Source organism: Pongo pygmaeus, chromosome 1 (genome assembly GCF_028885625.2).
Source record: "Pongo pygmaeus isolate AG05252 chromosome 1, NHGRI_mPonPyg2-v2.0_pri, whole genome shotgun sequence".
Lineage (NCBI taxonomy): Eukaryota > Metazoa > Chordata > Mammalia > Primates > Hominidae > Pongo > Pongo pygmaeus.
In genome coordinates, this window is record NC_072373.2 from 197,094,339 (window position 1) to 197,108,573 (window position 14,235).

At 46.3% G+C, this 14,235-nt stretch overlaps 1 protein-coding gene across 1 annotated transcript in view; it reads left to right on the forward strand.

Moving 5' to 3' along the window:
- Window positions 1-14,235, forward strand: part of CSMD2 (CUB and Sushi multiple domains 2) — a 664,918-nt gene that overhangs the window by 519,706 nt on the left and 130,977 nt on the right. The window contains exons 28-29 of the mRNA XM_054497047.2: window positions 4,209-4,347; window positions 9,839-10,026. Coding sequence (XP_054353022.1) covers window positions 4,209-4,347; window positions 9,839-10,026 — 327 coding nt within the window. The remainder of the gene's footprint in view (window positions 1-4,208; window positions 4,348-9,838; window positions 10,027-14,235) is intronic.

Sequence of the window (14,235 nt, forward strand, 5' to 3'; positions counted from 1 at the left end):
ATGGGTGCAAGGGGCTTCTTGAGACAGCTCCTGCAGGAGCATCTGCCCTGGCCTGCACCTCTCTCACGCAGGCTTAATGGGAGGCAGTACGCTGCCCAGGCCTCTAAGGACTGGCCTATGCCAGTCATGGCTCTGAGGCCTGGCCCTGAAAGTGAGAAACTAAATCCTGCTCCTCAGTGGGAATTAGGAGCCGCATAGGTGTGTGGAGCAGGAGGTTCAGACCTGGGTTTCAGATCCAGCTGAGTTCTTCACTACGTATTCTGCTGTGTAGGGAACAGTATGGGATACTGAAGTAGACATAACCAGATTTAGTTTCTGGCTCTGCCATTTACTACTTTGGTGACCTTGGGAAATTGTTTCAACTCTCTGAGCCTGAGTTTCCTCATCTGTGAGGGTAAATACACTTCCCTTATGGCATTGTGGGGTGAGGACACGCCTAACCCCAATCTCAAGAAATACTAATTTCCTTCCTTTCTATCTTCCTTGCTTCCTTCTTTTCATCCTTCCCTTCTTTGATTCCTTCTTTCAAGTCTTCAGACTTACTTCCCTTCCCTAAGCCAGAATTCTATCTGCTCAAGGGAATTCTGTTGAGGCCCAGGAGAGAATCTGGGAACCTCTGAGGCTCCTTCCAAATTCAGCCTTCTACAAGGCTGTGATTCCTTAGACTTATTTTACAGAAAAGCAGGTCCTGAGATGAGATTGTCCCAAGTGGAGAAGGAGGATTGTGCTAAGCTGAGGAGAGCAATAAATGTGCAGTGGGCAGAGTGGAGAGGTTAATTCAGTTTTCGTCACCCGTTCTTCTACACTCAGCTTTGGGAAATGTTCCTCAGGCAACATAATAAATGCCTTTGCCTCTTCTCTCAAATGAACTGGAAATCCCAGTGACATGCTTCTGATTTCCAGCTCCCTGGGCGTTCTGCCATGAGCGGGTCTAGCTGGCCCTGATAACCCTTCATTACAGGGAGGAAGCAAAGGAAGAAAACAAATACTCATTGGATGCTATCCCCATGGTAGGCACTGGGCTAAACATTTTAGCTACATTATTGCAGCCGAAATCACTCTGTGGTGAGGTTAGAGCTCGGGATTCCACTCCCTGGCTCAGGTCTGGCTTCACCACAGCAAGCTGTGTGGCCTTAGACAAATTGCTCAACTTCCCTGTGCCTTAATTTCCTTGCCAGTAAAATAGGGAAAATGATAGTACTTACCATCTAGCATTGTTTTGAGGGTTAAAAAAGAAAATACTGTAAAGCAATAAGAACTGTGCCTGGCTCATAGTTAGCACTGTGTATGTTAGAAGCCATTATCATCATTATTCTTTTACTTTCGAGATGAGGAAGTAGAGGCTCAGAGGGGTGGACAGCTGGCCCAAACTCACACAGCCAATGAGTGGCATTGTCAGAATTTGAGCTCAGGATTGTATGACTTCCAAATCAATGCCCTTTCCACAACTCTCGCCCTCAGTCCAACCTACCCACTTCTTGGCTGTCTAGAAGGATCTGCAGCTTGCACCCACTCCCATCTGGGCAACCATGGTTTAGTAAGCTCAATAGGACCCCTCAACTAACCCTGAGCAGTAGGAGCCTTCCTGTTGGCGAGGCAGCCCAGGGATCAAAGCAAAGCCTTGGGGCACAACTGGCAGCAGCCAGTGAAGCCCATGCTGGGGTTCTGAGTGGGAAGCACATGCCCGATGCCATGGAACCATCTAGAAGAGATCTGTGCCCAGACAGCAGCCTAGAGCCCAGAGACACTGATAGTACTTTGGGGGTTGGTGGGAGAGTAACAGGGGCAGTTTCAGAAACACAGAGACTCACCCCATCTGTGGCAAACTTAAGGGAAGAAGCCCCTGAGCTGGCAGAGGGACGTGGAGGCTGGGAACCAGAATGGGGGCCTCATTGTGCCCCCTTGGGAAGATTTCCCCAGAGTTGAGACTTCTGATATGACACTGGCTTTCCACTGTCACTGGCCACATCGGACTCTGTTTCTAGGCTGGCCTGGGCAAGGCCACGCTCCATGGACTGGACATTGCAGTCTTGCTTTGTTAAGCTCAAGAGTCTAGCCTGATTGTACTGGCCTCTGGTTGGCCCCACTTATCTAGCCCTCTGCTCCTGAAGGATTCAGTGGTGGAGACAGAAGTGAGACATAAGCAGACCCAACTTAAGGCACCATCCTCACTCAGAAGCTCCTGCAACAACTGTGCTCTCCCTGCTGGCCTGCGGGGAGAAGCACGCCTCCTCTACTCTGGCTACTGCTACTGACTTTATGGAAGTAGAAAGGGGGAAAACAACAGACTTTGGAGCCAGTCCCGTGTGAGTTTGAGTCTCAGAGTGACTCTGGGCAAGTTACTTAGGCTTTCTGAGACTCACTTTCCTCCTTTATAAATCAGGAAGAATAATCCATTGCTCATGGAGTTGTTAATGAGACATAAATGAGATAGTGTATCTAAAATGTGATTTGTTAAGTCTGATACGTAATAGATGCCTATTTGAGTGTTTCTGATACTCAGGATGGTTCTTGGGATATATTTTCCCGTGGAACAAAAAGCAGACTACTCATGACTACTCGGATTTTATGTTCAGCCACATTAGGGCTCTTATGGCCTGATCTGAAGACCTACCATTTGTTTGAGACCCTGTTAGGGATTGACCCAGCCCTTTAAGCCTCACCCTGAGTAAAAGCCATAGCCAGAGGTGGCTCCATGACACAGCTAAAGCACCAGTGCTCAGCTCTATGACAAGCCAATGGCTGCTCCTAACTTTGGAGTCAGGTATACCCTTTTGCTCTCCCCACAAAGACTCATCTTGGATTTTCTAGCCAGACCTTAAATGGCTCTCTGTGTTCCTATGGGCTCAGTGTTGACAACCTCTGATGGTGCCCTGTGGTTTCCAGACCAAACCATACCTATAGTCTTGGCCATCCTGCTAAAGACCCCACACGCTTCCCAGCTTTTACTCTATCCAGTCCTCATGCCATGGTACAGCAGCCCCAGCCATGAAGGAAGAGACCTGATCCAGGCTCTGGGGAAGCTGCCCAGAAGGTCCCTAGGTAAATAGGTTGCTGTGTCACCTGGCCACTTTCTCCCTCCCTACCTGCTTGAGAGACCTGTCATCTCAGGGGAGGGCGACCATGTAGACTGATTGGGGATTAATAATAGCTCCATACAACTGAGGTACACACATACTCTTGGACAAGGCCTTTTGGAAAGTTGGAAGGTATCTGCAGCCACGAGCAGATGCCAGGAGCACTGGCAGCGTAGGAGACCAGCTGCGCTTGGCAGGCAAATGTGAGCCTGTTTCCCACTCCTCCTGACATCGAGTGCATGGGAACTCACAGTCAGTACCCACAAAGCTCGCCTGGAAGCCAATGTGAGGCAGTGAAGGAAGGCCATGTACTTCATAGGTGTACAGACAGTGCCGGCTCCGTCTATCAACCGTTCATTCTCTAGCAGATGCTTCAGCAGACATCTCCAATAATCTTTACAACCACCCCACAAAGAAGATATTGTATCTTTTTATGATACAGGAAAGACATCGAGGGCTAGAGAGGCTAGATGAGTTCCCTAAGTTCACACAGCTAGGAAGTAGCAGGGTCAGCTATTTTTAAAAATAATTTATTAGGCCGGGTGCAGTGGCTCACGCCTGTAATCCCGTGACTTTGGGAGGCCAAGATGGGTGGATCACAAAGTCAGGAGATCAAGACCATCCTGGCTAATACAGTGAAACCCCGTATCTACTAAAAATACAAAAAAATTAGCTGGGTGTGGAGGCGGGCGCCTGTAGTCCCAGCTACTCGGGAGGCTGAGGCAGGAGAATGGTGTGAACCCAGGAGGCAGAGCTTGCAGTGAGCCGAGATCGCGCCACTGCACTCCAGCCTGGGTGACAGAGACAGACTCCATCTCAAAAATAATAATAATAATAATAATAATTTATTGAGGTGAAATGCACCTAACATAAAATTACCCGTTTTTCAATGAACAGTTCAGTGGCATCTGGAACTTTCGAAATGTGCGCAACCACCACCACTATCTCTGAAACATTCCCACCACTCCAAAGTAGAAGTTCATCATTTCACCTTCTCCTGAGTCCCTAAGCCAGGTTCAACTTCAGCCTGTCAGCCTCAGCCCCTCCTCTCTCAATAGTGCATTAGCAATGCCCATGAAAATGAGCCCAGGGTGAAGAGGCAGCCTCACCCTCGTCTTCTTCTCTCCTCAGCTCCCTGCGGGGGAGACCTGACAGGACCATCTGGAGTCATCCTGTCACCAAATTACCCAGAACCCTACCCGCCAGGCAAGGAGTGTGACTGGAAAGTGACTGTCTCGCCAGACTACGTCATCGCCCTGGTATTTAACATGTATGTACCTTTCCCCCGGGTGGGAGACGAAGGGTACAGAGTGGCTAGGGGCTCTGGGACCTGGGTCTCCAGATGAGTATTCACAGATCTGTAGCAGAGTTCTCAGCTCCAGGGAGGTGAAGAGGCCAAGAGAGAGAAACTAGCATTTATTGAACATCTACGTGCCAAGCACCATGCTCAGTGGTCTCATGCATATCATCACATCTAATCCTTGTAGTAATTTGTGAGGAAGCAATTATTATTTCCTCTCTACCTCTGAAGATACTGGGACCTGGAAAGGAGGCCTTTGTTGGATGCCCTTGCCCTGCCCTCTGCATTCCCAGTCTGCTTCCCTGGCCCCTTCCACCCCACTCCAGAGGTATAAACGGGCGGGCTTGGGTCCCAGGCACCCCCTCATCTAGCTCCTGCACTTGCTATTCCATTCCTGCTACAGGAAAGCTCTTCAAAAGAACTGCCTCTGCCCTTCTCTACTTCCTCACCTCCCATTCACTCTCAACCCACTGGAACCTGGTTTCTGCCTCCATGGTTCTACTGGAAACTCCTGATAAAAGCCACCCACGAACTCCTGGTTCCAAACAAAACGGGCCTTTCCGTGTTTTATCCCACTCCACCTCTTGATCACCCTTTCCATCCTTAGGCTGCTTTTTCCCTTGGTTTCTGTGAAGTTACTCTTCCAAGTTCTCCAAGCTCTTCTGTGACTTCACGTGGACCTCTTGTTAACCCATCTTCCTTTTCCAGGCTTTGTCAAAACCTCCTCTTCTTCCCCTACACCCGTTTCCTGGACAAGTTCAGTCATTCCTGTGTCTCCACTCTTATAAGTGGAAGACTCCATTCTGCCGCCCACCCTGGCTTTATTCTGAGCGTCAGCCTCGCTATCCAGCTGTTGGACATCTCTGTCTGGGGCCTGCAGACACTGCAAATGAGCATGTACAAAATCAAGCATATTTTTTCTCCCCCAGAAGAGCTCTGTTCGGAGCCTTGGGGCTGGCATTGACACCTGCTCTCACGGCTTCTTCCACTAGCAGCAACCAAGGCATGCAGCCTCTACCGCCTTCACTCTCCTCATGTATTTTCCTCTTCTCCATCCTCCTAGCTCCTGTCCTGGTTTAAGTCCTATCATTTCCCATCTAAATTACTGCCCTCATCTCCTAGCTGGTTCCTGTGCCCCATCTTGCCTTCCATGCCGATCTCTCCCTTAGCTAGCTGTCAGAGTGATCGTGTCACTCAAAAATGCTGAAATAACCACCCTACTTTCCATTTTAACATCCTCTAATGACAGTGCTCAGCAATAAAAAAGAATGAACTACTGATACATGCAACAACGTGGATGAGTCCCAAAAATATTATGCTGAGTGAAAGAAGACAGACATAAAAAAGTACATAATGTATGATTCAACTCCTATAAAATTGTAGGATCAGCAAAACTAATCCCTGGTGAAGAATTCTAATCAGTGTTGGCATCTGAGGGTAGGGAAGGTTGAATGGGAAGGGGCATTGGGAACTCTCTGGGGTGGTGGGACAGTTCTGGGTCTTGATATGCATGTGTCAAAACTGATAGAGTGGCACACCTTAGGGCTGATCATTTCACATGGTGTAAATCATACCTCAATTCAAAAACAAGGAAACAAACAAATAGATCCTTTATTTTTAAATCCTATCATGGCCCTCTATTGCTTATAAATAAAGGCCCAAACTTTGGAGTTTCATTCCAAACAATCTGGTGCCTGCCTACCTCTCCAGTCAGCCCCTACCCTATCCTAAGCCCACCCCATCCTAAGCCCACCCCATCCTAAGCTCTAAGCTCCAGCCAGATGGAACTCCTTGCAGTTTCAGGGCCTCGCAGATTCTTTCATGCCCTTATGACTTTGCCTCTGTTTCTGCCTTCACAGCAACTTCCTGTTCCCTCCTTGTCCTATCTCTAAGGGTCTTCTCATCTCCCAAGACTCAGTTCAGGCTTGATTTCCTCCATAAATGTTTGATTTTTCATCCTCCCCAAGGAACCTTGCTTTGTGTTTCTGCTCTGCCTCGGGCTGACTTTATACATTATTTTGTTGTTGATATATCTGTCACTTCCTACAGCACCATCAATTTTTGAAGGCAGAAGTGGTGTCTTACATGTCCCCATGTCCTTGGCACCTTGCACGGTGCCTGGAATATCGAGGGTGCTCAAAATTTAATGATAGAAGGAAGGGAGGGACAGAAAGAAGGCAGTTAGTTAGGAAGTGGTGATGCCATCATTTGTGACCAAGACTCACTCCCTCTGAAACCCTTCGCTGGTGACTTTCAAAAGAGCAGATGTCAAGAAGCTGAATTACAGGGGCAAGAAGACCATGTCACCCAGCCGTGGTGTGTTGACCCCGCAACTGACACCAGTGTGACAAGGTGCCAGGTGGGAAGGAGGCCAGTGCGCATCTGGCTCTGTGCCCCCTGCCTCCCAGTCCCCCACCCTGTCTCTTAGCCAGCCTTATCTCCTTTGTCCTAGAGATGCATGGCCTCCTCCCCCTGCTATATATCTTAGCCAAAAGGTAGAACAGTCATTTTACTCTCAATCTCAAATAGAGTACAGTAAGTCCTCAGTATCATCAACAGGTTCTTGGAAACTGTTGACTTTAAGTAAAACAAAGTATAGCAGGTCTTCAAATGTTTCCTTCAATGTCATTTCATTATATTGTTTTGTTTTGTTTCTGAGACAAAGTTTCATTCTGTCACCCAGGCTGGAGTACAGTGGCACAATCTTGGCTCACTGCAACCTCTCCCTCCCGAGTTTAAGCAATTCTCATGCCTCAGCCTCCCGAGTAGCTGGGATTACAGGTGCATGCCACCACACCCAGCTAATTTTTGTATTTTTAGTAGAGACAGGGTTTCACCATTTTGGCCAGGCTGGTCTCAAACTCCTGGCCTCAAGTGATCGGCCCACCTTGGCCTCCCAAAGTGCTGAGATTACAGACGTGAGCCACCATGCCCAGCCTGTATGTTCATGAGAAACAAACAATTGGTTTTGTTATATGTCATTTCACTTAAAGTCATGGTTTCTGAGAGCCTGTGGACAATGCTGAGGACTTGCTGTATCTGAGTATCCCAGACCATGGCTGGGCATGAGCAAATTTGCATCTGAAATCTATTCTCTGCAAGCTCAATTACTTTTCTACTGTTTTCATCTTTGCACACTTGATTGGTATCAATTGCCTTTGTTAGATATATACTTAAGAGTGGAATTGCTGCACCAGAGCGCAAGCATACAGGGGGAACTTCAAAAAGTTTGTGGAAAAATTGAATTTAAGATGAAAATAAAAAATATAAACTTTATTACTCAACATAAACTCCATCAAGTTCAAGACACTTTTGTAAACAACTATTCCAGTCATTTCGTCCATCCCTAAAGAACAGAGGGTCCTGGTAATTTAACCATGTGAATGTAGTCTTTTTTACTTTATTAACTGAAGAAAAAATGGGTGCCCTTTAAAGATGTTTTTAAGATTAGAAAACAAAAAGCAATAAGAAGGAGCCAAATCAGGACTGTAAAGTGGATGCCTAATGATTTCCCATTGAAACTCTTGAAAAATTACCTTTGTTTGATGAGAGAAATGATCAGGAGCATTGTTGTCAGGCAGAAGGACTCTCTCCCGAAGCTTTCCAGGCACTTTTCTGCTAAAGCTTTAGCTAACTTTCTCAAAACAAACTCCTAAGAAGCAGATGTTATCATTCTTTGGCCCTTCAGAAAATCAACCACAAAATGTCTGGAGCATCCAAAAAAAAGAAAAAAACTCATTACCTTGACCTTTGCTCCACTTTTGCTTTGACTGTACACTTCCATTCCCTGGTAGCCATTGCTTTGATTGTGCTTTGTCTTCCGGATTGTACTGGTAAATCCATGTTCCATCTCCTGTTCTTGGGAGAAATGTTTCAGGATCTTGATCCCACATTTTTTAAATTTCCACTGAAAGCTCTGCTTTTTTTTTTTTTTTTTGAGACAGTCTCACTCTGTCACCCAGACTGGAGTGCAGTGGCACAATCTCTGCTCACTGCAAACTCCACCTCCCGGGTTCACGCCATTCTCCTGCCTCAGCCTCCTGAGTAGTTGGGACTACAGACGCCCACCACCATGCCCGGCTAATTTTTTGTATTTTTAGTAGAGACGGGGTTTCACCGTGTTAGTCAGGATGGTCTGGATCTCCTGACCTCGTGATCCACCCACCTTGGCCTCCCAAAGTGCTGGGATTACAGACATGAGCCACCGCGCTGGGCCAAAAGCTCTGCTTTTGTCTGCAGCTGATCTAGGCACAATGGTTTTGACACCCATCAAGTAGAAAGTTTGGTCAACCTTAATTTTTTAGTCAAAATTGTGTAATCTGAACCAGTCGAGATGTCTATGGTGTTGGCTCTCGTTAGTGCTATTAATCATTGGTCCTATTCAATTAGGACACAAACAAGATTAATTTTTTTCCTCTCCAATTGATGTGGAGGTCTGCCTTGGCAGGCTTCATCTTCATTATCATCCCCTCCCTTCGTGAAACAAGTTATCCATTTGTAAACTGCTGATTTCTTTGGGGCATTGTCCCCATAAACTTTTTGTAAAGCATCAGTGATGTCACCATTCTTCTACCCAAGCTTCACCATAAATTTAATGTTTTTTCTTGCTTCAATTTTAGCAGAATTCATGTTGCTCTGATAGAGGCTTTTTTCAAGCTGATATCTTGTCCTTCTTAATGCCTCACATTAGATCCTGTGCAGACATGTTATAACAAGTTAGTGTGAGTTTATTTTGGTGCAAAAAACTTTTGAACTCCATGCATAATTTTTTCATAATATGCATTTTCCATCATTTTCACTCGAGCCATTCCAGTGGGATAAATTACATTCATGAACTCTAATATTCAATTTTCTCAAGTAAGTTTTTAAAGTGGATTTTTCCCTCATACCAGGGTCAGAATAGCTAAGGGTTAGGACATTTGTGGGTGCTAGGAGTGGGGCAATAGCAGACCCTGAGGAGAGCTAGAGCACTGGCTTGGGATGAAGGCACAAAGCTAGGGTCCTTCATGGTAACAGGTCCCTTCCTCCCTGAGAATGGCACCATAGTTGGCTCATTCTCTCTTAGAAAATGAGGTTCAGTACAGCACAGTATAAAGACATTAGTGTCAGGTAAGAGAGTTGGGTTTTGGACCTACTTTGGTTGACAGCTTTGTGTCCAGAGTTGGCAACTCATTTTCCCTTCTGTATAAGGAGGATGTTAGGTTTTCAGCTCCAGATTTGTAGACACTGACTGGAATCTGGCTCCTCTGCCCCTGAGCCTGCCTCTTCCATCTTCTCACCTGACTGAGGTCATCAGGGCCTCACCTTCTCCCTTCCCACCAGCCAGTCTTCAGGGGTTGGGTACCAGTGGGAAGGTGGGCTTGCTCCCTGGGAGGCCCCATGCTTTGGTTGAGCCTAAGACCCCGGCAAAAGCCTTTATTTGACCTTAGTGGGGTGGGGGTGGGATGTTTTTCTTCCCCAGCTTTAACTTGGAGCCTGGCTATGACTTCCTCCATATCTACGACGGACGGGACTCTCTCAGCCCTCTCATAGGAAGCTTCTATGGCTCCCAGCTCCCAGGCCGCATTGAAAGCAGCAGCAACAGCCTCTTCCTTGCCTTCCGCAGCGATGCATCTGTGAGCAATGCTGGCTTCGTCATTGACTATACAGGTAAGGGCCCCGGTGCCAGAGAGTACTGAGGACAGGTCCAGCTAACATGGCAGAGGGCAAGTAGTATAGCATAGTGAGGAGAGCCCTGGGCTGGACCACAGCAAGCCCACACCAACCCTAGCACTGCTGCCACCTGCAGAAACCTGCCTTTCCTGCGGCCCCCATCTGGGCTTAGTCTTTCACCCCTATATTCTCCAGGGGTGGGAAAAAAGGGAACCAGCATTCTTTTTGCACCCCATCTATTTCCAACCACTACTCCTCTTCTCTTTTTCTATGAGGGTCATTCCTAACTCTACTTCAACCTCATAGCTATCAGCTGGTATCTTCCTTCACTCCACTTCACTAAAGAGGATTCTGATATGAGGCTCAATCTTCCTCTCCACTCAGAGCTTCTCACCATCCTGGGTAACTTCAACATCCCTACGGACAGCCCATCTAATCCTAGGGTCACGGTGCTTAGACCTCTGTCCCAAAGACACTCCTTGGCCACAATCTGACATCTCGTCATAGACTGGTCACTTTCTGATACCTCCTGATCACATTTACTCATCCTTCCAGCTGTGCTAATTAAGGCACATCTGTGCTAATTAAGGCAAGTTCAATAGTGTGGTCAAAAGCAAGAGTCAACAATTTTTCTCTTAGAAATAGTAAATATTATAGGTTTACCTATCACAACTACTCAGCCCTACTACTGTAGTGCTAAAGCAGCCACAGACAAAACATAAAGAAATGGGCGTGGCTGCATTCAAAGAAAAATTCACTTACAAAAACAGGCTGTCCCTGCCCAGTTAAGAGCATTGGCTGTCAAATTAATTGGATTGAAAGTTCACGTTTATGACTTAACATTTGCGTGACCTCGGATAAAGCATTGAACCTCTTGAAGCCTTCATTTCTTCCTTTATAAAACGATGGTAGGAAAATTCCTGCTTCATAGAAATGTAAAGATCAGTGAGTCCATGCATGAAAGTCCTTGGTACAGTGCCTGGCACATATCATGCATTCTATAATGTTCAAGTATTATTATTAGTAGTAAGAGGAGTTCCAGGCTCTTGAGCACTCCACTGTCTTCTACGCTATTATCTCTTTGACCTTTTAGTCTTCCCTAATTATCCCAAATCCCATTATCTAAATCCCAGCTCCCTTCCTTGCTTGATTTGTGAGCTTGGCAAGTATTATCTCTTGGAACATCATCTACAAATTGTTGCTAGTAATAATTATGTTGCAGGAGGTTAAGATTAAAAGATATTTTATACATGCATATTTTATTCATATATATATATGTATAATGCTCCATATGTACTAAACACTCTACAGATGCTCTGGGAATGATAGATTTTGTTATTGTTACTATAACCCAGGTTCACCCAGGCCTCATCAGCCTGAGCATACAAATGAGGTCACATTACCAGTTAAAATTAAAAATTTTCTGGCTCATGTTCCCCACTTGCATAACATAGGACCTCAGATACCTTTTAAAGTGTCCCCTAATTAAATATTTCCGGCCACCCTGGGAATATCTCACATGAGCTCACACATAACACTAATTAGAACAATGGCAAACTTAGTGCTTGCCCACTGCCAGCACCATCCTAAGTGCTCTATATCCATCAACTCATTGAACTCCTCATAGTTCTCGATTATCTCCTGTTTGTCAGGTACAGTTCTAGAAGACTGGTGTGCAAAATGGAGAATGTTTTACTTGTAGTCTTCTTGCCTCACGGGGCTGGCCTAGGGAATGGATATTCTGCCATCCTTTCTTCCTCCAGGCACCTGCCATTTGGTAAACCTCCTGGGCCCAAACCCTCTTCCACACACTGATATCAGCACAGTCAGACACTTTGGAATTCTAACAGAAGCCACAACTTAGACCCAGTCTGGGACCTCCATTGCTCCCACCACCACCATCCCCACTGCCATATCATCACCATTTCTTATTATTCATCTCTTCCTTCATATTCTCATCAGTACCCTCAATTGCCCTGCCCCCTAGTCCTCCAAGTGCATAAACCTTGCAAAACTGTACCCTTTGTTGAACCCACACCCACACGGCTGAGGACACCCAGACAAAGCTGCACAAACATGCTACTTAGAGTCACTACAAGTGATGTCCTTTCCCCCAGCCAAGCCTTAGCAACCACCAGAGCTGCCTCTGACTTGACCCAACTGAGTTCTTCTTGGCAGAGATTCCAAAATCCACCCCAAATGTTACCCCGTCAGCCTCATTTTTTATAAGATGATTTCATTTCAGCTTCCCTGGATACAGTAAGCTATTGGGTAGAAACCCCCTCAGCTTCCTCTCCAGTCACCTTGTTCATGGCTACCTGCCTGTGGCCATCTCTCCCCCAGGTCTTCTCCAAGGAAATTCATGGTCTAAGAGCCATACTTTCAAATCCTCTTTCCCAGTGAAGTTCTTTCCACTTTTGCCTATTGACCCAAGGTGGTATGTAGAGGGGTCTTTAGGTCTAAACCATAACCCAGGGGATAAGACCTCCCCAGCTGCCATCGGAGCCAGCCAAGCAGCCAATTACTGGAGAGAGGGGAGAAGAGAGGCACAGCCTACAGACGTATCCCCCATCACCCTATTAGGATCTGTAGTGCAAGTACCAAGATAAAGATAACTATGTGTGTTTGAGGGGTAGGGGGTGCCTGTTGAAAGCCTCAAGCATCCTTCATTAGTTCATTCGTTCATTTCTTCCTTTCTTCCCAGACTACACACCTCCTAATATTAGTCGCCCTCTACTATCTCCCTGGGCCTCTGGTCTAGTAGCCCATTTGGTGGAACCCAGTGACCCCTACCTTACCCTCTGGTCTGCTTCTGCCTATGCCAGGATCCCTGGATTCCTGGAATGGGTCTACTTTGCTATCAGATCCCATGGCTTTGAGGCTATTCTCCCATGTACAATATCTTTCTTTATAGGGTAGGCTCCATCACTTCATAACTGTATGCCCTGAAACAAGTTGCCTAACTCCTCTGAGCATTGCTGCCTCATCCATGAAAAAGGGACAGTGACACTAAACGAAGGAGTTGTTGTGAGGGTTAGCACATAGGCACAGCATCAAGCAGAGTGCCCAGTGCCAATAAGTACTTGACATGTACTTTGATCCACCCACTTTCATCCCACCTCCTTTTTCCTATGTCACTGGTATTGCATTTGCTGTGCCTTTGTTTGGAAGGGAGAATGGGGCTAACCCAGGGGAACACAGTACATGTTCTTTTCTGTTTACTGAAGATATAAAGTGTGAGCATAATGTTTTGCACATGTAATAAGTGTGGGATATTTATAACATGAATGTTTGTGATAGACGTATGTGTCCCATATGCTTTGCCAGCCCATAGCAAAGAACTTAGACATTCCACACCCTGTAAGTCTGGAGAGAACCATAGATGGAGAGGCAGCCCACTGAGGACCTCCACAGGGAGGCAGGGCTGGGTCCTCAGGAAAAGCAGAATTGGCCTCTGCATCCAGGAGGTATCTGTGTCCATGTCTTTTGGAGAGATCCAGGGCTCTGCTAAAACTGAGAGTCTGGGTATCCTGGGAACTGTGGCTTCAGGGGTCTTATTTGGGGGGGTGAAAGGGGCCTACGAGAGCCCCACATAGAGAGATGTGGCTGGACTCAGTGGGTCTTAGCACAGGGGAAATGACTCTCTGAGATTAACCCTTCCTCTGACCCAAGGCAGAGAGACCAGGAGCCTTTCTCCACACACAGCTTCCCAAGTGAGAAGCAGAAACAGTTTGGTAGAATCTTAGGAAATATCAAAAAACCACTCAGAGCAACTTAAGCAAACAAAGGGGTAACTTATTATAAAAACACAAGAAACAGAAACCCACTCAAAACAATCTGACACAAAAAGGAGACATGATTATAAGAAAACAACAGCCTAAGTAACTTAAGCTAAAAGGTTTCTATATTTTAACAATACAGATAACAACAACTCTGACACAAAAAAGCAAAATATTTTTAGAATACAAGAGCCCAAGGGCAGAAAGCATAAACTCCCAAAGGACTGGAATCAGGATGGCAGAGGCACAGACTGAGACCATCATCCACACTCCAGGATCGTTCTCTCTCCTCCCTGCCTCCTTCTGAGCACTTGCTACATTCTCCCCTCCCTGCAGATCAATTTTCCTTGCTTTTCCATTCTCCTGGGATAAATGTGGCTGTCTCACTCCTGACTTTTGTTTGTTTGTTTGTTTGTTGTTGTTTTCT